The 25,722-nt window shown below is 41.7% G+C and overlaps 1 protein-coding gene across 2 annotated transcripts in view; it reads right to left on the minus strand.

Annotated features, from left to right (window-relative positions):
- Positions 1 to 25,722, minus strand: part of ATP8A2 (ATPase phospholipid transporting 8A2) — a 591,777-nt gene that overhangs the window by 336,496 nt on the left and 229,559 nt on the right. For both annotated transcript variants that reach the window (XM_030562288.1, XM_030562284.1), the window contains exon 25: positions 1,384 to 1,556. In XM_030562288.1, coding sequence (XP_030418148.1) covers positions 1,384 to 1,556 — 173 coding nt within the window. The remainder of the gene's footprint in view (positions 1 to 1,383; positions 1,557 to 25,722) is intronic.

Below are 25,722 nucleotides of genomic sequence, written 5' to 3' on the forward strand. Positions count from 1 at the left end.
GTGGGAACTGATTAGTTAATATTTGTAGGCTGCTTTGAATACAAATGTGAAAAACTTTGCACAACTCCTACCATGCAATCAGACTCTGCCCCCCGCTTACAATGAAAATATTATCAAATATTACCATTACTACTTCTACAAGGTATTAATTGAAGTATTCTGTATATTAACCTTCAAAACAATAAGGAGGGAAATTTCTTTCATTACTCAGTCTTCTGAGTTCCCTTTTTCATCCAAAAAAGACCCAATGAAAACAGCCTAGTAGTACAAACACTCATCGCTCTTCTGTTTGCATCAAAAGGTTAAAACTCAGCAATGTAATTTTCACAGTGTTCTGTGATTACAACACAGAAAAATGCTGAACACTAAACCCTGTCAGAGCTCAAAGCCATCGCAGGAGATTACTCAGCAGCAGAACAGCATTGATGGCTACCCTCTAGGGAAGGCCACGCAAATGAATTACAATCTAATAACATATACTATTGGGGTTTATGTACCTGCTAAGATATTTAATATTGTTTCCTTGCCTCTCTGTGCAGCTCTGCTTAATGAAGAGCTGCCATACCAAGTGGAGGCAACCTCTGGCTATTTAATTCCCACTGCTTAAGCATGATCACAGGTATAACATCACAGCTCCTATTCTTCAGTGCCTCCTATAATCAAGGTGTCAGGGAGGCCTGTTTCCTCATTATCTCCTATCACTTTATAAAAAGCTATCAGGCTCAATTATCCAAATAATCTGCATAATTAAAAAGCATTTCTATTTTTAAATAGGGGAGAATCCTGCCTGTTCGTCTGCAGCCACGACATTTTCTATCTATCGTTTAAATACCATGCTCATCACTATAGTACAGTTTTTGAGAACTAAGATAATTCCATTGCTGGGGGGCATTCAAGACACGGAGAGTCCATGAAAAGGGTATGCATCCCTGGGGCACTGAACAGGGGTTCGTTCTGTCTTCTGACTGCAGGTTTTGGGGTTAGCAGAGGGGAGAAGTAAAATCCAAGACTACACTGATCCGTCAGTCACTCACACAGTCCTGCAGTGTGTGGGAGGCGCGGGCATAGCTATGGTAGCTACAGCAGCTGCAGCAACCACAGAGAAGCCATTAGAGAGGAAGTATTCCTTGCACTCAGCCCTTGTGGGATATTCCCAGTATGCAGCCCTGCTTCCCAATAATTGTTCCATAACAGATAACTCACAACTGTGTTTGAATAAACAAGCAACTTACAGCAGATAGCTCAACTCCTCTTAAATATTAACCTGTAAGTTTCCTTCTTTTACATTTCCTACGTGTGCTATAAGCCTGAAGGGGATAAATGGCAGGAGAAGATGAAGAGTTACACCAGCTCCTCACTGGAGAAAGTCCTGACATTTCTTACCTGCAACAGATGACTGCCTTACAGGACAGTGCTAGGTCCAGGAAGCACTGACGGACTTCAAACGAGAGAGCATACTTCAAAGTCTGGCCATCAATAATGAGAGCTATATCATTTTCTTTCCCCAGTGAATCGCCCAGGTTTGTACAGTGATGGCTCAGGGTTGCTCTTGTTGCCTAAAGTACAAACACATATGAAAAAAAGAAAAAAATGTTTCTTTCCACTATACTCCAGCCATCTCTCTAAACCAGCATTAGCATCCTTGACACATCTCAGATTCAAAGGTGGGTTAGAATAAATGGAGCCTGGTGCTTCCATGGCTTTTGCCACTGCTTCCCCCTCAAAATATTATAGATTTTTTGAACGTCCTTCCCACTGCCTACTCCAAAAAAACTCACATTTGGAAAATGCTTTGCGATCTACTGTTGAAAAGGGCTACATATTTATTATTGTTTCACCATCTTCCAAATGACTCAATCTTCAGCTCTCAACCTTTTCCTCAGACTCTTAAGGTAGGAATCGCAAAAGTGCTTACACTGGCCTCTCTTCCTATTCAAGTCAGAGTTTTACCATTGACTTCAATGGAAGCAGAGTTAGGTCAGTCCTGAACATTTTTTAAAAATGTTAGTTTCTCAGGACCAAATTTTCAAACATGTGCATGTAAATTGTGTGTATTCTTTTGCGTGTGCAAAAGTGCACACATAGTTTTAAAAATAGCCCTCACCGACTCATTCCTTGTTCACGCTCTCTCAGGCCACCAGACTTGGATAACAAAGACTTTAATTAACCCCCACTCAAGCATGATACTTTGATAAAGAAGATGCTCAGTAACTGACCGCTTATTTATCTACTATCAGATTCACAGTTCTCTTGGTTTTCTTGAAAATTGATGGTTATGAATTATTTCACCAGATTTACTCTAACAAAACAGCTCTCCAAAAGTGTGTCTACATTATCTACTGGTTCAAGTTTTTGGAGAGGGGCTTTTCTGACACATTTGTAAAGTAAAGGGACAAAAATTGCCCATGGATTCTGGAAATCTGTGAGGTAAGGCCTCTTCAGAGGCTGGGGCAGTCCACTGGTATGGTGTTTGCCTGCATGCTTCTCCACTAGGCTCTCCTTTAGAAGCAAAGCTGATTTACCTCCTGCTTCCCGGTAGAATGACTCAGCATATATTTGGTCTATCCAGGTTCCCAGCTGAGAACACAGATGGCAAAGCTGAGTGCCTGACCATGCAGCATGGACTGCATTGTTATTGCTTTTTTTGAGGATAGGATGGGGCTTCCCTCGCAGCCTGTAGCCTAGAAGGAAGGACTCAGAGTCGCCAACTCTCATGATTTTGGCATGAATCTCATGATAATTATTCTTTTCCTTAAAGCCCCAGCTCCTGGAGTCAAGTGAATATGTGATGATTTCAGTCTTCATCGTTCAAGAAAAAGTAAGTTTCTAGCCTTTGTATCTGTGGAGAAAGCTTCCAAATGTGATCCCAGTGCACCCTAAAGGCTCAAAAAGCATAAGGCAGATAAAAAGAAAACCAAATCTATTATCTGTACATAATCTCATGATTTTAAAGCCAGTCTCATTGTTTTTGGTGAGCCTGACTCATGATTTTTGAACATTTGGGGTTGGAAGTACTGATGGTTTGCTGCCTCCATTGCCTCCAGGAGGCTTTCTAGCACCAACTGCATCTCAGATTTTCTGTAAGCAAGGTCCATTCTGGTATGATCTCCAATACACAGCATTGCAAAACAAAGTATCCTTTTTTTTGCTCATCCCAGAGCTATGAAAACCTGGTGCCAACTTAACTGTCAAATATGTGTCTCAGTCAGGGCTGGAGCTTCCATTTAGGCAACCTAGGCGGTCGCCTAGGGCACCAGGATTTGGGAGAGCGGCATTTTGCTGCCCTTGGCTGCAATTCAGCAGCGGGGGGTCGTTCCGCGCTCTGGGTCGTCGGTGGCAATTCTGCGGCGGGTCCTTCACTCGCTCTGGGACCTGCCGCCGAAGTGCCCCAAAGATCGGGAGCGCGGAAGGACCCCCGCTGCCGCAGAATTGCCGCCAACGACCGGGAGCGAGGAAGGACCCCCGCCTACGTCGCCAAAAACCCTGGCGCTGCTCCTGGTCTCAGTGCTTAGATGTGCTTCCTTCCTTTGTATGCTGGTCTACAGGAAAAGGTACCATTTCTCTCTATCTAATATGAACAATACTGGAGAAGGATTATATCTGTCAAATGAAAATACTATATTTATGTCTCATTGTAATCCATTCATTGTTTTATGATGCCACATTTCTCCAGGGAGAGCTACAAATCCACAAGCAGTTGCTGAGTGCTGCATTTTCAATTTGCATCTCTGATTTAACAGACAGATGTAAAAAAATAAATGTAGCCAAACTGCTCCCTACAGACTACACATCTGCTGGTACTGAAGAACACAAATTACTCCAGTTAAGTTCAGAATTACCATACAGTCAGGATTTCCTCTACACATTCACCTTATGGGATAATATGGCTTTGTGGTTGGGGTTAATCAAAACATATGGAGACCAGAACATCCACACTTTTGGAAGATGAAGACATACCAGCAGACCAGTTTTCTACAATAGGAGGTAAAATCAGTAAGACTCCATCTACGCTACAAATTCAACTAAGGGTATGTCTACACTGCAATCAGATGTGTGACTGTAGCACATGTAGACATATAAAAGCTAGCTTTGGTCTAGCTACCTCAGATAACAATAGCAGAGAAGCCACAGCAGCACGGACATCAGCATTGGCTGGACACTTGAGTACATATCCAGGTTCCTGGGCTGGCTTGCATAAACTGTACTACTGCCTATGCAGTGTGCTGCCACAGCTTCATTGTCACTTGCTAGATCGAAGCAGCTCAGGTATGTCTACATGTGCTAGAATTACACCTCTGATTGTAGTGTGAACATACTCTGAGTTAGGGGCCCAGGTACACCATAGAACGCCATTGAAATCAATGACTGTTTAAGTGTAAATGAGGGTAGAATTGTCTTCTATCCCCATTATATATGCTGCAATGTTTTCTCATGCATGTTGCCACCAAATAAATAAAAGAACAATGACAGAAGTATGGGGGGGGGGCGGTTATGTATTACGGATTCTTCACTTCCTGTCCTAAACTGTTGCTATGCTTCAGTGCACTGTGAAAACAGTTGACAAGTTTCGCCCTTGAGGCTGGTGAGTTTTAGAGATGAATGAAGTGATTCATGTGTATAATTTATACATCAGTTTATTGTAGAATGTTGAGAGATCCTTTTGGATGAAAGATGAAGAATAAATGTAAGACAGTCATCATTATATGCATACAGTATACACATACTGGCAACCACTGTGATATTCTGTGGGATTGCTGAGATTTTCAAGTTCCCAGTTAGACAAATAGATTGCAAATGTAAATTTCTTCAATATTCTGAAAGATCATATAAATCATTTTCTATAGGGATTTCACTTTCCAACTGAAGGCCATTCTATATATATGTAAACACATTCTTTACCACACAGTTTGCCAGGCTGCTAACAATCCTGCAGAAAAGGAAAATGCCTGCATTGCACTTTAGAATAGTTTGATGCAAAAGGAGAACGTATTTTATTTCACGGATCTTGCCATAGAATCAAATATGCTTGTAATATAGGGTTTTTTTTTCTTTTGGGGTTAGTGTAAGACTCACACATTTCACTCCTGAGATGCTTAACTGAACAGGACGAAAGTTATTTCCACAGCAATCTAAAACAGAAACAGCCATGCTACCATTAGTAATGAAATCTATTCCGAGGTTTTGTTTTTTAATTTTGTTGCAACAAATATGTTGCAACACTAATTTTCAGGACTTTGCTTTGGCATAATTTACGGCTAAAGCCTGAACCATTTTTCAAGTATGTCTACATGTGCTAGAATTACACCTCTGATCGTCGGAGCCCTGGGTGCATAGGACCCCAGTAACGAGTGAGTGTTGAGAGAATATGGAATAGGTCAATGCTACGCTCGGCTGATGCGGCAACTCATGGTGTTGGATGCCATCACATGGTCAAGAGACGTATACCTAGAACACACCACCAGACATTGGCAATACCAGGAGGGATCAGCTAGAATGTCGATGAGAAGCGCAGTCAGGAAAGTAACTGAAATACTTCCCTGATGGATTGTATTTTCTAATTGGACAACCTACTTGTCATAAACATACAGTTAAGGGTTAATTACTCTTTTACCTGTAAAGGGTTAAAAAGTTCCCATAACTTAGCTGACACCTGACCAGAAGGACCAGTAAGGGGACAACTTACTTCAAAATCTGGAAGGCGGGAAAAGTCTGTTGTCTGTGCTGTGTGTGTGCTTTTGCCGGAGACAGAGAAAGAAGGAGCCAAACCACTCCCATAGGGTAGCGAATATTTACAGAAGGAATGTATTTGTGTAATTTTAAAGTTTTGCCCAGAGCGAAACCCTCTGTGTTTTGAATCTGATTGTCTGTGAGATTATCTTTCATTCTAATCTTACAGAGGTACTTCTTTCACCTTTTTTCTTTAATTAAAATTCTTCTTTTAAGAACCTGATTAATTCTTCATTGTTTTAAGATCCAAGAGTTTGGATCAGTGTTCACCAGGACTAAGTGGTGAGGGGATATTCTCAAGCCTTCCCAGGGAAAGGGGTGTAGGGGTTTGGGGAGGATTATTCTCAAGTCTGCCCAGAAAAAGCGGGTTAGGGACTTGGGAGATATTTGGGGGAAGGCAGAGTTCCAAGTGGCTCTCCCTAAATATTTGGTTAATGCTTGGTGGTGGCAGCGTACTGTTAACCTAAGCTGGTAAAAATAAGCTTAGGGGATCTTTCATGCAGGTCCCCACATCTGTACCCTAAAGTTCAGAGTGGGAAGGGAACCTTGACACTACTCTAAATTCTCAATTACTGAGGGACAATCTTCAGTCACTGATATATGTGCTTTCCACAACCAACTCTCTGTATAACTTTTCATGAGTGATGTACCCAAATACTTGGATGCTAATATATAACTGTATTGTTAAATTTATTCATCTAAATTTGGGTTACTGATGATTATGCATTATATGTATCTTATGACTTTTAAAACAAACCTTGTATTTATGAATAATCTAAGCACTATAGCCAGATGTAGAAACACTCTTTTCTTAACCTGTGTATTGTACAATTTAACATTAGCTTTAATAAAATATTTACACTAGAAAGATTAAATGTAATAGCAATGGGGAAAGTGAGCATTTTGTCTATTTACCTGCGGATCTCTTTACTGTTTACAATCTGTTATTTTGAATTTTAAATGTTTACAAATTATTAATAGTTTCCATTACAGCACTTTTCGTTCAAAGGTTTCTAAGTACTTTTAAGAATGCATCTGTGACTTCAGAACAGAAAAACTTGCTGTTCATTTTATCTTAAATAAGGTTGGCCTTCTTTAGTCAGAAGAAAATACACCAAGGTTTCAAGTTCTGTACTTTCACCAACTGATTATTTTCATTCACAACACTGAATGACCTTGATATGACCTTCCATGGAGACAGATAGCAAATACACTATACTTAGTAGCAAGAGAGATATGGATGCTACATACTGTTGCTTGCTGGATGAGTGATGAGAATTGCCTGAAAATTAAGGTAGTATTTTGAGTCATCTCAAGTTCATAAAAGTGCCTGCTTAGTTAGTGCCTAAATGACAGTGATTAGGTCAACAATTTATACAAATAAAAATGACCTGAAGTGTAAACATTTCCAGAAGTCTTGCCAAACTGTACCAACCAATTTGCTGAGGTAATACTACCAAGGGACAGAGACATCTGTCTCAAATGATTTCTGAATCTGAACTTAAAGCAATCTGAACCCTAATAAAAATTGCAGAGTAAGTAATTGCAGTATTAGCACATTTATATTTCTTTTTGTGTACACCTTTAATTGAGTCTGAAAAGTGATGGAGAACAGTATTTCACAGTTCAAGGGCCAAATACATCCCTGCTGTAACACCACTGAAGTCAGTGGAGTTACACTAAGGGTGAATTTGGTCTTATGTCTTGAATGAACTTCTTGGAGGTTGTTGAAAGAGTTACTGCATGTAACTTACAGGTAAGATTCAGGCATCCATATTCACACTGAATAGCAACGGACTCTACAAGCAGCCGCATTGACATAAGTAGCACTAACTGCAAGGTGAAGTACTGCTTAACATGAGTAAGTGTGGTACAATCTGGGCCTAATTCAGCAGTCTTTCTGAAGCTTGGGAAAGTAAGCAGTAGTAAGGAGGGCAGACGGACCTGCTTGGAGGTTGGAAGTAGCAGGGGCTACTCAGTGCCTGTCAGGGTTCCCCCACACACACTCTGAACTCTGGGGTACAGATGTGGGGACCCACATGAAAGACCCCCTAAGTTTATATCCTACCAACTTTGGTTAAAGCTTCCCAAAGGTACAAATTCCTTTCCTTGTCCTTGGCTAGTATTGCTGCCACCACCAAGTGATTTACACAAAAATTCAGGGAAGGTCACTTGGAATTCCTATCCCCCCAATATATCCCCACCAAGCCCCTTCAACCCCTTTCCTGGGGAAGCTTGAGAACAATATACCAACCAGTTGCTTTAGCAATGTGAGCACAGACCAGACCCTTTGTCTTCAGGACACTGAAATCAATCAGGTTCTTAAAAGAAGAATTTAATTTATAAAGGAAAAATAAAAGAATCACATCTGCAAAATCAGGATGGAAGGTAACTTTACAAGGTAATAAAAAGATTTAAAACACAGAGGATTCCCTTCTGGGCTCAGCTTCACAGTTACAAAAGCAGGAATAAAACTACCTCTGTAGCAAAGGAAAATTCACAAGCCAGCACAAAAGATAACCTAATGCATTTCCTTGCCCTACTCACAGTTTCTGTGGTTTTAGATGGATTATTCCAGGTATATTTTCAGGAGATGTTGTACCTGCTTGGCTTCTCCCTCCGCCTAGAGAGGGAACAACACACACAACAAAAAAACAAATCCTTTGAAAGTATCTTCTTTCCTCATTGGTCCTTCTGGTCAGGTGCCAACTAGTTATTTGAACTGCTTAACCCCTTACAGATAAGGCAATCCAGTACAGCTGCCAAGGAGGGATTTTATGCTATTGCATTCATAAAGGTTGTTACCCTTCCCCCTATATTCATGACAGTGCCAATACCTGAAGTCTAGAAGACATGCAGGGACAGTCAAGGGGAGTGAATTTATGCTCCTTATTCACTTTTATGCCCCTCCATGGCAGCATAGACTAGGTCACAAACTGGCCCTATAATACCCTAGCGAAGGCCATGATCTGATTTCACAACAGGGGTTTATAAAAGAAAGACAATACACCAAGTAAAACATTTCTCTGGGAGAATTAACTCTCTTGCTCCTAATTTAACAATAGGAATTGGAGAAGGGGGTTGGTCAGAAGGTAAAAGCAGCTGGGATGTGCAAGTTGACAGAAAGGATGGATGTGGTGCTCCTGAGTAGTCAGGCTGAAAGTAGAGAAAGAGCAGGGAGAGTAATGGCAAGAGAGATGTTCAGGGAGGAGGAAACTGGAGGGCATGGCAGAGCAGAGAAGGAGTAACGACACTGTTGGAAGAAGCGGGAGAAGAAAGAAGGGAGGGTAGGTAGAAGGTTGGTGGGGGGAGTCAGGTGGGCAGAATGCTGACTGTCTGAAAGAGCCTGCAATGCCATGCCAGCCAGCTGGAAGGAGAGAAGAGCTACTTAAAATGTGGCAAGAAGACAGAGGCTTCTTCCCAGCTGGCTTTCTATAATCCAAGGGGTCCAGCACTCCTGGGGAACTAACATGGCAAATCAGAATTAAGGAGCCAATACCAAACTGGACAGTATAACCTGGAACCAAAATCACAGGTTATACTGTCAAGTATCAGAGGGGTAGCCGTGTTAGTCTGGATCTGTAAAAGCAGCAAAGAGTCCTGTGGCACCTTATAGACTAACAGACATTTTGGAGCATGAGCTTTCGTGGGTGAATACCCACTTCATTGGATGCATGTAGTGGAAATTTCCAGGGGCAGGTATATACATGCTAGCAAGAAGCAGGCTAGAGATAATGAGGTTAGTTCAATCAGGAAGGATGAGGCCCTCTTCTAGCAGCTGAGGTGTGGAAACCAAGGGAGGAGAAACTGGTTTTGTAGTTGGCAAGCCATTCACAGTCTTTGTTTAATCCTGAGCTGATGGTGTCAAATTTGCAGATGAACTGAAGCTCAGCAGTTTCTCTTTGAAGTCTGGTCCTGAAGGTTTTTTGCTCCAGGATGGCCACCTTAAGATCTGCTACTGTGTGGCCAGGGAGGTTGAAGTGTTCTCCTACGGGTTTTTGTATATTGCCATTCCTAATATCTGATTTGTGTCCATTTATCCTTTTCCGTAGAGTCTGTCCAGTTTGGCCGAGGTACATAGCAGAGGAACATCGCTGGCATATGATGGCGTATATTACATTGGTGGACGTGCAGGTGAATGAACCGGTGATGGTGTGGCTGATCTGGTTAGGTCCTGTGATGCTATCGTTGGTGTAGATATGTGGGCAGAGTTGGCATCAAGGTTTGTTGCATGGATTGGTTCCTGAATTAGAGTTACTATGGTGCAGAGTGCAGTTGCTGGTGAGAATATGCTTCAGGTTGGCAGGTTGTGTGGGTGAGGACTGGCCTGCCACCCAAGGCCTGTGAAAGTATGGGATCATTGTCCAGGATGGGTTGTAGATCCCTGATGATGCATTGGAGGGGTTTTAGCTGGGAACTATATGTGATGGCCAGTGGAGTCCTGTTGGTTTCTTTCTTGGGTTTGTCTTGCAGTAGGAGGCTTCTGGGTACACGTCTGGCTCTGTTGACCTGTTTCCTTATTTCCTCATGCGGGTATTGTAGTTATATTGTGTTTAATTTTAATGTATTGTGCTATTCTTACTATATGGAAGTAATTCCTAGCATGAGGGATATGGATTATGGTATTCTATACTTCTTCATTTCGATTACTGAATAAACAACTTTCTCCATCAAACTGTAACGAATTAGCTTTAAGACCTCATGGTATGACGTGCCTATACTCTACCAGTGCACTCAAACTACAACAAACTCAATCCAGGAAAAACAAGGGCATGCTTTTGGGGAAGAATTAGCAATTTTGTCTACTACAAAAATTGTAGTATGCAATTATAACAATCTACAGTAATTCAGTGCACACACTATGGGTCTATTTTTGATAACAGCTTCACATCATATATGCAATAGCAAGAACAGGAATTCATGTTAACCCTAAGAACACCTACCATTAGGATTCTAAGGAGTTCAGTAGCAGTTGAGAAAGATAATTCCTAAACATTTGCTTTTTTCAGATATAAGCAGAGTCAGAATGAGCTCTACCCTGACATCTGGTGGTAAGCTGTGGAAAAAGACTTCAGGGGCTGATCTCATTCACATGAGCACACCCACCCTGCCTAGCATGATGGGACTGCTTGCCCAAACGGTCACTTTGGCTGCTGTAGGATCCCCAGTCTCTTTGTTATTGGGGCAGGTGTAATAAAGTGTTGTTATTCTGGTTATGTGACTCAAGGACAGTAGAACTGTACTTTTATGACAGAGGGACTCACCCTCACTTAAGGAGCACTTGCTAGTCAAGGGACATGGGTTCCAAATCCTAGTGACCTGAGAGCAGTTAGGGTCTGGTAGGTGTATTTGGTAGTGTGGATGTTTTCTGAGGGCACTAAATGCCACTTTAATCCCCTCCTTCCTCCACTGTGTAATGACAGAGCTAATTTTGATTCTATCAGGAGTCTTGTAACATACTGCAGAGCTGAAATCAATGATATCTAGGTCTCAGCATTAGTATCAGCACTGAGGTCCCCCTACTAACAGCTGAAATTGCAGTGAGCTGAAATTACTAATAGCTGAAATCACTGACAGCTCTGTCAAATGGGGGGCCCCCTGGAGAAATATTGGTGAGCAGCTAGCAGGATGGCTGGTGGAGAGGTGTGGCTAGCAGAGAGGAGCAGCTAGCAGGGTGGCTGGCAGAGTGCTGCAACTCATGGTGAAGATTGCAGCAGAATCCCACGGAGAGGTGTGGCAGGCAGCCGTCGACCCGAGCAGCGGAGCATGTAAGATGCCCCCCATACCTCCCCCCCGCTTAAACCCAGGCTGGGACGTGAACTCTGCAGACGAACTTCCAAACTCTTGCTGCACTGACCAAGGTCAGAAACTGTGGGAGGGGTGACTTTTGCGTTGCTGGACTCAAGAGCCACTCTGGGGATGCACTGACCAAGGACAGAAACTGTGGGTGGGGTGATTGTTGGTTTGTTGGACTTAAGACCCTGAGGGGAAAAGGACACTGCCAAACTTACTTGGGGGTGGGTATTTTGCTTACGGTTTGTGTTATGAATCCTGTTTGTGGTGTTTCCCCAACATAGTGCCATATTGTTTCCTTCCTTTATTAAAAGGCTTCTGCTACACTCAGACTCTGTGCCTGCGAGAGGGAAAGTATTGCCTCTTAGATGTATGTGATTGTCCCAGGTCACTGGGTGAGGGCTCAAGCCGGTTTTGCATTGTGTTACTGAAATGGAACTCCTAGATACTGAACCCGGCCCTTGTTGCTGCCAACTCCGATGGGCAGAAGGGTTAAACATACATCAGAACATCCAAATCCTGAGCTTATGAACAGATATTTTAGAAGAGTGAAACTACCTCAGATCTCAGAGGATAATGGAGCAGCTCTTGATAAGTAAATTGCTGTGCAGGTAGTTGAAGTTGCAATTAACTGTTTAAAATCCAGTAAAGCTCCAGGTCCCAATGGGTTTTCTGAGGAGTATTACAGAGCTCTAAAGCAAATGTTGGTCCCTATTTTAACTTAATTAATGGTACATTGCAGGGGAATGAGATTCCAGATTAATGGAAAGAGGCAAAAATTGTGATCATTCCTGAAGAAGGGAAAGATTTTACCAACTGTGCATCATATAGACCTATTTCTTTAATGTGGACGCTAAAATTTATGCCAAGGTGCTAGCAAACAGACTGTCACCCTTGTTTACTCTAACTAACCAGGCTTTGTTGCTGGTAGACATCAATCTAATAATATTGGAAGAACTCTGAATTTAATCTATAATGTTAATTCTAGCAACTGTTGCTGTGCACTGCTTTCTTTGGATGCTTAGAAAGCCTTTGACCAGTTGGCGTGGGAATACCTTAGACAGATTTTGGTGAGGTTTGGTTTGGGTAATCAGTCTTCTATAGGCATACTGACCATGTATACTCATCCTCATGTGTCTGCTTTGTTTGACAGTCATCAATCCCCTCCTTCTAAGTTATCTAAGGGTATGAGACAGGGTTGCCCTTTATGCCTTCTGTTTGCTCTGGCCAGAGGCGGCTCCAGGCATCAGCATGCCAAGCGCGTGCTTGGGGTGGCAAGCCACTGGGGGAACTCTGCCCATCGCTGCGAGGGTGGCAGGCAGGCTTCCTTTGGCGGCTTGCCTGAGGAGGGTCCGCCGGTCCCGTGGCTTCGGCGGACCTCCCACAGGCATGCCTGCAGAGGGTTCCACTGGTCCCACAGCAGGCAAGCCACCGAAGGCAGCCTGCCTGCCGTGCTTGGGGCGGCAAAATGCCTAGAGCCGCCCCTGGCTCTGGCAATGGGGCCATCTGCAATAAATGTGAGAAACAGTCCCTTAGAAAAGGGCATCAAAACGTCTTCTGGATTAACTCAAAATAGCTTTGCATGCTGACGACATCCTTTTATAGTTGCAGGATCCAGAAGTCCCATTAAAAATTATAGTACAATTGGCTTTGACATTTGGGCAGGTATCAGGCTTCGAAATAAATTACAGTAAATCTAACATTTTAGGAATTAATATTCCTGAAAGGGTCAAACCAAACTGCTATCAGCTACATAAGTTTAAATGGTGAAAGAAATCTTAAAATATTTAGGAATAAATATTGTGAAGAAACAAATATATTTTAAAGCAAACTGCCCTTCACTGTGGAATAAAATAATAAGACTTGGAGGAATGGAACAAGTATTAAATTTCTTGGCTAGGTAGGGCAGCACTGGTAAAGATGAATGTCTTCCTAAAGTTAATATTTTTGTTTCAGTTCATCCTTGTTGGTATCCCTGACATGACATTAAAAACTTGGCAGAATACACTAATAACATTCATATGGAACAATAAAAGACAAAGGGTGAGTTATAAATTCTGTTTAATCCTACCATGTAGGATGGACTAATTTCCCCTACTTTGGTTTATTACTATTATTATGCACCACAATTAAAAGATCTGATCAACTGGGCTAACAATAGACCAGCCACACACTCAGTAAAACTCAAACAGCACTGGAGCCCAAATATAGCTATTTATAGTAATTGTTATATAAAAAGAAATTTAGGTAATCAAAAATAAATCATCCATTCATCCAGACCACTTTAGCAGTTCTGGACAAATTTTTCAAATTCCTGCTACCTAGCCCTTCTCCCTTGGCCACTGTCTTTAATAATCAGGCATTTACTCTAGGAAATATCAACATGACTATTCGTTGTGAATAAGAGCTGTGACTACTCAGTTTGGACAGCTATTCCTAGGACCTGCTTTGAAATCATATCAAGAGATATGTAATAATGTAAATAATTTAAAGCTCCCATATTTTCAGTATTTACAAGTCAATCATTTTATGGTGAAATTTGGATCGCCTATCTAGACCTTTAGCCACGTTTGAGGAGTGGATCCAGGAGCAAGCTGGATCAAAAGGTTTAATTTCTAAAACATATGCAATTTTGACCGAAAAGATGTTGATAAGAAAACTAAGATGAAAAGATGGAGGAGAGATTTGGATAAAGAAACTGATTAGGAACAGTGAGTCTCTATCTGAGAAAGGGGATAAACATCTTTAATTTGTGTCACTCATGAAGAATATTCTTATAAGTTACTGTATAGACGGCATAGGATACCAGTAAATATCTATCATATTTTTGCTACTAGAGAGGTGCTCTGTTGGAGGGTTTGTGGGGGAACAGGAACATGCTTGCACATGTGGTGGTTGTAACTAGGAATTAGACAGCTTGAAGAAGAAATTGTCAAAGTAATTCATCTTATAACAAAATGCCAGCTTCCTAGAGATACGCTGACCTGCTTACTTAATGCTCCAGTAAAGGATCAACATTTTAAACGGAATGGCAAATTAATTTCTTTTCACTGTTAGGAGCAAGATTCTGGATTGCATATAATTGGAAAAATGGGACTCTTCCTCCTTGGAACTGTAGTATAGTAAACTATGGATTGTCCTTGTAACCGAAAAGCTTTCATACTAAGTATGTACACAACAGAAGTGCCAAAATGAGAATAAAATTCAGAAATGTGGTAACCTTTTTTAGTGTACTCAGAGGAGGAGGGCTCCCTAGTCAGCAAGCCATTATCTTTAGTCAGATTCTTTGAATATTAACCAGATCCTGAATAAGTAATAAGAAATGTACGATAAGAACATAACGTAAGAACATGATGCAGTATGTTACAGTTTTATTGTAACTTAGACTTAACAAAAAGTTTTAAATAAAATCCAAGAAAAGAAAAATAATTTCTCCTCTCTCTCCTCCCATCCCCTCTCCTGCCCCACCTCCTTCTAAGCTTTCTCCTGCTCCCAAATACAGAATATGACCTCTTCCACCCACTTGACCCACCTGAAGGGTTGAAACTGATTTCTACTCCCCTAAATGGATGGAGACAACCTCCTGTCCCTGCCCATTGCCTAGTTCTCTGCCAAGAAGTCCTCTCTTCCTGCCCTCTGCTGTCTATTGATGCCACCAGTACCATAGGCGCTGACTCCGTGGGTGATCCAAGGTTGACTGCAGGACAGATGCTATGCTTTCTTCTCTGTCTCCCTTTCCTCTGCTAGCTGGTCACTGCTCCCTCCCATTTGCTCTTTTCTTCCTCTCCCCCTCGGTGTCTCTTGTTAGGAAAGGAGGACCTGAGTATATGGCAGATATTGACTGGCTAGTAAGTGAAGTTGAGGAGAGAGACTCAGCCACTAACCTTAGTCAAATATGGAGAAATCAACAGGGAGTCAAATAAGATGCCTGAAAAGTGGAGCCCCATGTCAAAAGCAACAAATCAGCCAGGCCTAGTAACAGGCATTGAGAGACAGCACTAGGAGTCCTACCAAACGTTTGAGTCCCTGGCCACAGAGACTCTTCCCTCCCTTTGTGCAGCAACCCCTGGGGCAAATGTTCAATGAGCCAGTGTCCTATATCACAAGAAGCCATAAATCAGAGACATCTTTTCACCTAAAGAATGCTTCAGGAAACATTTTATGTGGCACATTCTCCAACATCTAATGATAATCCTTAACCCAACAATTTACACAGCAAAGTGGCACTAATTCTCACAGCAGATAAACACACACCCTAGAAAGTGGTATCCTCCTTTGTACACAATTTGTCACTGATATTAAAAAAGTATAGGTGATTCCACTCACATATCCTGTTTTTATTCTACACTCACCAACCAGGGACCAGTCTTCTACTTTTGCTTTAAAAGGCATTACAAAGCTGAAAACAATTATGAGTCAAATCAGTTGGGAAGAAGAATTTAAACAGTAAAACACAAAAGATAATTGGGAATTGTTTAAGTACATTTTACTAAATGCCCAAAATGCTACAATCCTACAACTGAGAAAGAAGGCTGTGCTGTTAAAAAAACAATTTGGCTTAGAGGAGAAGTAAATGCAGGTATGAAAAAAATATAACAAATGGAACAAGGAGGAAGTTCATAGTAAATAATATAAATCAGAAGCTAGGAACTGTAGAAAATCTATAAGGGAAGCTAAAAGATACATAGAAAAATCTATGGCCAGCAAAGTTAAGGGAAACAAGAAAGAGAATTTTTTAAAGCATATAAGGAACAAAAAGAAGCTTACCAATGGTATTGGAAATGGTGGAACTGTCAATAATAATGCAGAAAAGGCAGAAGTATTCAATAAATATTTCTGTTCTGCCTTTGCGGGGGAGGGAAGATGATGTAATACTATCATATGTGTAAGCAGAGTCAGGATAAGTGCTACCCTGACATCTGGTGGTGAATTGTAGGGAGTGTGGAAAGAATTTCAAGAATTTCAGAGTGTGGAAAGAGATTTCAAGTATTTGCATTGGCATCCATCCCCCACTTAGCATAAGCCCACAGCAGACTGGGATGGTTATTTTAACAGCTTTGGGATCCCCAATTTCTTTGTTATTGGGGCAGGAGGAAAAAAAAGTTTGTCACCCTGATTGTGTGAATGGGGACCTATGGGACTGCTTTGTGACAGAGATGACTCAACCTCAGTTGGGTGGTACTTGATAAACATGGGACATGGGTTCCAAAACCCCATGAATTGAGAGAGGTTGGGGACTGGTGTGTATACCTGATGGTATGGGCCCCCTTTTGAGGGCCTGGAACACTAATTACACATTCTTCTCTTTCCAATATTAAAGAGTAGAGCTAATTTTGATTCCATTAGGAGTCCATCTAGAGACTGCTGAGCTGAATTCATGTTAGGCCAATGGTGTACCAGCACCAGGGCTCCCCTACTAAGAGCTGAAATTACTGAGTGCTGTGTTAACCAGTGAGGGAGCCTGAAGACCTATCGTTAAGTGGCTGGCAGAGTGGAGCCATTTGCAGTGTGCTGGAGCAGCCCATGGAACAGTGAGCGGAGTGAAGTGGTTTGCAGAGACGGCTGGAGGAGTGGCACAGTTGGTGTGGTGGAGCGGGTCGTGGTGCAGGCTGCAGCAGAACTCCACAGAGAGGTGGAGCAGTTGGCCTTGGCCCACGTAAGGTGCTCCTTAACATCCTGTGTGGACTCCCCTTCCATTTCCACCCAGGCTAGAGGAGTAAAACTCTGCAGATAAACTCTTGAATTATGGGGTGGCACTGACCAGAGACTTTTGGGTTGTTGGACTTTGGGGTAATTGGACTTAAGACCCTAAGGGGAAAAGGACATTGCCAAATGTACTTGGAGGTGGATTTTGTTTACGGTTTGTGTTATAATCCTGTTTGTGGTGTTTCTCCAATGGGATGCCGCATTGTTTCTTTCCTTTATTAAAAGGATTTTGCTACGCTCAGACTCTGTGCTTGTGAGAGGGGAAGTATTGCCTCCTAGAGGCATCCAGAAGGGTGTGGTATGTAAGTGTCCCAGGTCACTGGGTGGGGGCTCGAGCCGGTTATGCATGGTGTTATTAAAACGGAACCCCTGGATACTGAACCCGGCCCTTGTTGCTGCCAACTCAGAGGGGCAGAAGGGTTACATATGATAAAACACTTTTCAAGTCATCTTGGTAAATGGGGCACAAGCAAATATGTGTTTTTGCCTGGCTAAATGTAAAGACATACATCTAGGAACAAAAAATATGTGGGCAATACTTACAAGATGGGGACTCTTTCCTGGAAACCAGTGCCTCTGAAAAGGATTTGGGAATCATGAAGGATAACCAGCTGCACATGAGCTCCCAGTATAATGCTGTGGCCAAAACTGCTAATGTGATCCTTGGATATATAAACAGGAATTCTGAGTAGGAATAAGGAGGTTATATTATCTCTGTATTTGGCACTGGTGCAACCCCTGCTGGAATACTGTGTCCTGTTTTGTCCACAATTCAAGAAGGATGTTGATAAATTAGAGTGGGAACAGAGAATTGCCATGAGCATGATTAAAGAATTGGAAAACATGAACTTATAATGATAAGCTAAATAAACTGATCCCTTTGAGTCTAACAAAGAGAAGGCTATAGTCAGGGCCAGCTTTAGGGCAATTCCCCCGATTCCCGGAATTGGGCCACATGCCTTAGAGGGCCCCGCAGTGTCCGGAAGAGGGGCCTTGCACCCTCCGCCGAAGTGCTGCCGGAAACAGTGGCAACCAATTGAGCTGCCGCCGAATTGCCGCCACTATCTTTGGCAGTAGCTCAATCGCTGCTGCTGCTGCTGTCTTCGGTGACATTTCGATGGCAGTTCTTTCGAATTGGACCCCACACGTCCTAAAGCTGGCCCTGGCTATGGTGTGACTTGATTACAGTCTATAAGTACCTACCTAGGGAAAAATATATTTCACAATGGGTTCTTCAGTCTAACAAACAAAGGTATAACCAGATCCAATGGCTGGAAGCTGAAGCTAGACAAATTCAGACTGGAAATAAGATGCAAATTTTTCATAGTGAGGCTAATTAACCATTGGCACAGTTTAGCAAAGGCTGCAGTTGATTCTCCAACACTGGACATTTTTAAAACAAAATTGGATGTTTCTCTAAAAGGATTCAGGGAAGTCCTGTGGCTTGTATAATACAGGAGCTCTGACTAGGATGATCAGATGGTCCCTTCTGGCTTTATAATCTATGAATCTCTGATGTAGCTGGAAAGTCACAATCCTTTGCTAGAATTAACTCACTACTGTTAACATGAGGGAGCAGCAAGTAAGAGGAACTGCAAGAAGACATTTGACCTGAAAAAATGAACCTGAACATCCTGGAAGATTTCAGTGCTATCTTTACAGTTCATCCACAAATAGGGACTGGGGGTAAGGGTGGATCTGAAGAGGGAATATATTCAGAGCTGTCCAGCTATCAGTCACTAACCTAGTTTTTCTCCTTTATGAAACTGCCTGCACAGATCCCTACTCTTTGAGATTACCCATCAACCTATCCAGGAGGAGAACTGAAGATGGGATGCTATAATAAAATATCCCTGAAATGGGCACCAGACCTAACATTTGAATTAAGACCTTGATCCACAAAAGAATTTGTGCAGTTTCATTCTAAGGGCTGGTATACACTAATGCTGTAAGTCGACCTAAGTTATGCTACTTCAGTTACATAAGTGATATAACTAAAGTCGATGTAATTTAGGACAACTTACAGCAGTGCCTACACCATGCTATGTCAACAGGAGACGCTCTCCTGCCGACTTACCTTCTGCCTCTCGGAGAGGTGGAGCACAGATGTTGGGAGAGCGCTCTGCCATCGACATAGCTTGTCTTCACCAGAGCTACTAAATCAACACCGCTGCATAGATCGCAGCAGTGCTGCTTTAGCCAGAAGTATGGACAAGCCCACAGACTTCTACTGAAGTCAATGGGACAGCACACAAAAGCAAGTGTTCCCTCCCCCCTACAAGGTCCTGATTCATCAAACCACTTAAGCACCTGATTTCAATGGGACATAACAAAATTCTTAAGTGTTTTGTTAAATCAGGGCTAAAGTTTCATTGTTTTTAATGTGAACATAAGAATCCTTTCACGCAGCTCCCTTTGCAGGATCAGGGCCCAAGAGTGTAAAATTAGTAAAGATGTATCTTAAGCTACAAGGAGTACATCTGCAAGTCTCACACATAGACAAGTTATATATATATATGGCTGCAGAAGCTAACTTTGGTGGCATGATCTTCTTTTTCATTATTTACTGTCTATTCTGCTTCTATTGGTGCTATACACATAGAAAAGCAGCTTTAAAAATCAAAATCAATTGGACAGAAACAATATGTATGTTTCAGGCTTTAGTTTCACAGCTGGGAGCCTATGTATGTGATTTCAATAATTTCTCCTGTGGACTGTTCCCTTCCATAACAAGTCTACCCTGCAGACATCTTTCCACAGTTTTAATTTTCCTACTCCTATTCCCCATTTTAACAAGTGACTTGCTCAAACATTTTATTTACCAAGAAGAAACTTCCTGAGTTTTGTACACTGTGTAAATGTAGTTTCATTCTGCAGATCACCATATGTTGAGGAACACTAGGGCACTGTTATAAATCTTAGCAGCAGAGTATAATTTGTTGACAGGCAGAGAATTAGAATATCCTGAAACAGAGTTCATGTGTGGTCTTCACCCTAGACCACATTCTGCCTTTCTGTATGAAACCTTGTAATGGCTTGTTTGTATTTTGTCACTTTCTAAAGCCTCACAGAAGGACCCTTCCCTACCAGGGTCACTCAGCATCTGAAAGATAAAGCAGACACATTAACAACCCATAGGGTTCTACGCAGATTATTAAAAAGAAAACGGCATTCCATTTTGGAATTTAGCACTGAAAGGAATGCTATATAAAATTTCACACACAACTCCTCCATGGACCAAATTCAGACTTGATGTAAGTGGGTACAACTCCATTGATTTCAATGGAGTTATACATACTTACACGAAATCTGAAGTTGGCTCATTACCTATAATTTTAAAAAGCCAAATAATAAAAAAGTTTGAAAAACTAATAAAAGTTTATAAAAGGAAATGATATGGATTTTCTGGCTTGGGAATTTTTAGCAGCAGCATTTTGTGTAGCATGAATGACAGTAGAAAAATCTGGTCCTATCTTCACAGAAACTATATTCACATTTCATGTGCAGTTTAAGGCTCAGTATTGCCCCAGGTGAAGCAAAAGATCTTGAGAAGAAAACCAGTATTGAAATAGACTGGTTATTCTGGGTATCAGACAACAAATATTCTTTTTCTAGTTAAGATGGACAAGGAAAACACTGACTGTTGAGATCTGTGGCCTACATCAGGCACATTGCTTACTAAAGTTGAGAGCAACTATAGGTTGCATTTTGGCAACTCCTGCTTTAATATTTTGGATACCATTATCACATATTCCCTTTTTTATCTCAATAGAGTGAACGTAAGAGTGATCTTCCAGGATGAACCTCTATAACAGCTATTAAACTTGAGTTCCTAAAGTAAACTGTTTATATTGGTACCTGTTTACATACCATATCTATTATAAATCTTGGAAGTGTTGTTCAATTGCTGTAGTAAGAAGATTAAATGGTTTCTAAATTTTAATGAATTTTTCTGTCACCAGAACTACTGTCCCAGAACTCCGAGAACTACTGTCATGTTTTGTATGATCATATAAAATCACACAGAATCTGCTAGCTCATTGTTCCAAAGGACACTAAACTGCCAATTGGACATATCTTACCAATATGAGGTGTTTATTTTTTACTGCATTTACTGTTTCCTTCCTACATCTGGATAGTGTGAACAGTTAAATGTGATACAATTGTTTGAATTTATTGGAAAAGTGAAGTTTATTGGGTTTGATTTTGCAAGTGAAATGAGTCTTCCACAGAGTGCTCTGAAGAACGGGGGACTTAACTGAAGAACCATATTCAGGGAGACACTTTGCGGCCAGGTTTGAAACTCTTTCCACTGTACCTTAACCACGGTTTAAAGGGTTCACCATCTGTTTAGTGAAGAGCATTTCACTTGAAGCTGTCTAGTTCCTGAGCTCATGGGACCTGTGGACATCTGGCATAATGTAGTGTACAGTAGAGAAGGAATAATGAAAATAACAAAGGAAAGACTAAATAATGTTTAAACCAAAGCTAGCTGAAACAGAATACAAGTATTCAGGGCAGCACCTGTTGAACTGAGGATGCAGGGGAAATATTTCTTACAATAAACAGCACACGTTCCAATTTCATCCCAGAAATAACACCTCCACAAAACTGAAGTACAGTTACGTGCAGGCACAAACGACCCTACCTGATTTGCAAGAGTAATCAAACTGTCAGATGTCTAAATTCTACAATTCCTGCCTGGCACCTAGAATTTGTTTGTGAAAGCAAAATTGCAAATTCAAAATTGCAGGCAAATTTCAAAAGTGTATTCTTAAATTTTGATAAATAAAGGGTGGAATTCACATCTCTGCAAAGGCTGAATAATTGCAGGGATTGCAAAGAATAGGCCTCTCCCTCATACCTGAACACACGCCACAAGGTCCATTGGGCATGTTCTTTTGCTCCCCTTCCAAAGTGTCTTATTACAACCTTGTTATGATCTCTCGCAGAGTGAGCTACCTCAGAGCTTGACTCTCCAAGTGATGGTTCTTGTGCATTTTAGTCTTTCTGCCAAATTTAGGTTCCCTAAAGTCTGTGAGAGCTTGTGTAATATATATGTAACATGTTCTACTGCACCAGTCTTATGTAAGCATTCCTGTTATCTTTCTACTTGATCTGTAAGGTAAGGAAATCCTGTGGCCTTATTTTAACTTTAGAGATCTGTCTGGACCTGTAAAGGAGTTTTAAAGCTCTGGTGCTCAAACATAAAATTATTATCCAACAAATAATACTATCTTTTAAAATATGCAGTTTATTCTGTTACGTAACATTGAACTTAAAGTTGTGGTTTGTGTCACACTAAATGCAAGCTCTCAACAGATAGCAAATATATCAATAGAATTTGCTAGATACCGGGAATGGTGAATCTACCTTTTATTCTATATGCATCACTATGGTATCCAAGATACCACTCCCATCTCCCTTTCACCTAGAGGCTCATTTACACACTGTTCACAATCACTCTCTGAAGTTCCTTTCTCCAGTTCCATTCATTCCTTTTCCCTCTGGCTTCCATCCCTTGCACTCCCCTGAAACCACTTTTGCCAAAATCTTTAATGGCCTCTTCCTAGCCAAAGCTCAGAATCAGTGATCCACTCTCATTCTGCCGGACACTTTCCACACAGTTGGCCATGCTCTTCTTGAAATCTTCTCCTCTCTAGACTCTCACCCCTCCTGGTTCTCCTCCTACCTCTTTAAGTGTTCCATCACTGTATCTTTTGGAGGCTCCTTCTGGTTTCCTTTCTGTGGTGGTCCCTCAGAGCTCTGTCTTCAGTCCCCTTCTCTTCTCTCTCTGCGCCCCTCTGGGTCATCTCATCCACAAACATTAATTCAACAAGCATCACTATACAAATGATTCACAGATCTATTTCTACACTCCAGACCCATCTTCTTCCGTCCAAACTAGAATCTTGGCCTGTCTCTGACAACTCCTCAGATGTCAAACTCAACACGGCTAAATAAAGCTCTCAGTCTTCCCCCACAAGCCTTCCCCATTATCTCTTTTCTTTATCACAGTGGAAAATTCCACCATATCAGGATGATATTGAGGTGCCATTTTCATCTCTGACTTCTGTCTAGGTCCTCATAGCCAGACTATGTCTAAATCTTGCTGATTCTTTCAGCCTAACATCTCTGAATATTGCCTTTCCCATCCGTCCAAACAGCAAAAACTCTCTTTCAGGCTCTCATCATTGTGCGTCTTGATTACTGCAACATCCTTTTCTCTGGTCTTGCAATCATTTTCATTCAGAATGCTGATATAATGATCATTTTCCTAGTCCATCTCTTTGACTATGTCATGCTTCTTTCCTTCCCTCCATTTCTGTATCACATCAAACATAAGCTACTTGTCTTCACTTTCAAGACTCTTCACAGCCAATCTCTCACTATTAAGATGTCAAATTCTGCTTCCAATCAGTCCATGATGCCAGTTTCCATTGTACATTTGTTAAATTTTCAAAGAAGCATCTTCATGCTTTCTTTCATGCTGCGTCACATGCTTAGGAAGAGCTCCCCTAATCATCCGCAAAGCTACCTCATTAATTCCTTCAAAACCATTCTTAAAATTCTCCTTTCCATTGACGCCTACGAAAAACTTGACAATGGTAAGATTGCAGCTGTGCCGAGACCACTCCCTGTCACGCTGCCTAGTACTCATTGTTTCTTTGTAATCAGTTCTCAGCCCAAATGTATCCATCTGTTCTCTCTCTTTTTTTACAATTAGATTGTGTGCTCTCTGGGTCAGGAACTGTCTTTTTGTTCTGTGTCTATACAGCTCCTAACACATTGGGGTCTTGGTCCATGACAAGGGCTCTTAGGTGCTATAGTAATACAAATAATAACAAATAAAATAAGTATATCTGAATGCCAGTTTATATACAAACAGTATACAAAGGATCTCTATTTCCTTCCCCCTCCATTCTTAAGTTAGCTGGAATTTTCCCAGCCATATAGGATACACACTAATTATCAGTAATAATTTACAGCGATGATTGTATTACACTAGCATCCAGAAGCACCAATCAGGATCAGAGCTTCCATTGTGATGGACTCTCTATGAACATAGAACAAAAGACAGTCCCTGTCCCAAAGAGATTAAAGTGGAAAACTTCAGTCCTGGAAAGATTTATGCTGACTAGAGAGAAGTCAGAGATGAATAACCCATTGACTTTAGTGTTCACACAAGATCCTTAAAGTGAAAAAGGTCCAGTTTTCAGATTTTTCTTTCACAAGCAGGGCTTTCAAACTGTGACCATTTAAATGGATGAGTGAGAAGAATTTGGAATCAGATTTTAAATGTCTCCATGAAACACAATGCAAAACCCTTTAGCATGAGAGGGAGAAAGAGAGAGAGAGAGAGAATGGAAAATTTCTAACCAATAATTTCCTTTCTGCTAGCAGCATCTCCTACAGTTCTTGACATCTGGGCTGTTGGCCTCACTCTGCAGCTTCATGGAGGCAGATTAGTGTTTTTGCGCCATCGCTTTGGGAAGGACAAAGGCAGTGGTGTGCCAGACCACTGTGACTGTCTCCATGGTGTCCTCATTAACTAGGAGTACCACCTTCCTCAGACTAGTGGTCTGCAGAGAAGGGGCTACTAGGATGATTTGAGGAATGGAAATTCTGCTTTATGAGTGGCAACTCAAATAACTTGGCGTGCTTAGCCTGACCAAAAAAAGGCTGAGGGGAGACATAATTGCTCTGTACAACTATATCAGAGGGATAAATACCAGGGAGGGAGAGGATTTATTTAAGTTAAGTGCCAATGTGGACACAAGAACAAATGGATATAAACTGGCCATCAACAAGTTTAGGCTCAAAATTAGGTGAAGGTTTCTAACCATCAGAAGAGTGAAGTTCTGGAATACTCTTCCAAGGGGCGCATTGGGGGCAAAAAGTCTAATTGGCTTCAAGACTGAGCTTGACAAGTTTGTGGAGGGGATGACAGCATGTGGGCCATGGGCAACTGCCTGTAGCAAAAACCCCCAAAGGCTGGAGATGGGACACTAGATGGGGAGGCTCTGAGTTACTACAGAGAATTCTTTCCCAGGGAGCTGCCTGGTGGGTCATACCCACATGTTTAGGGTATAACTGATTGCCATATTTGGGATCAGGAAGGAATTTCCACCCAGGTCAGATTGGCAGAGACCCTGGAGGGTTTTGTCTTCCTCTGCAGCATGGGGCACGGGTCACCTGCAGGTTTAAGATAGTGTAAATGGTGAATTCTCTGCAATTTGAAGCTTTAAACCACAATTTGAGGACTTCAGTAACTCAGTCAGAGGTTAGGAGTCTATTTCAGGACTGGAGGGGGGTGAGGTTCTGTGGCTTACGATGTGCAGGACGTGAGACTACATGATCACGATGGTTCCTTCTGACCATAAAGTCTGTGAGACTATCCAGGAGCCAATGTTCGGACCTCCTCCAGTGGTATTGGAGGTCACTGGCAATTCTCTGAAGCAGCTCCTGGTACTCCCTATAGTCGTCCGGTGGAGA

Source organism: Gopherus evgoodei, chromosome 1 (genome assembly GCF_007399415.2).
Source record: "Gopherus evgoodei ecotype Sinaloan lineage chromosome 1, rGopEvg1_v1.p, whole genome shotgun sequence".
Lineage (NCBI taxonomy): Eukaryota > Metazoa > Chordata > Testudines > Testudinidae > Gopherus > Gopherus evgoodei.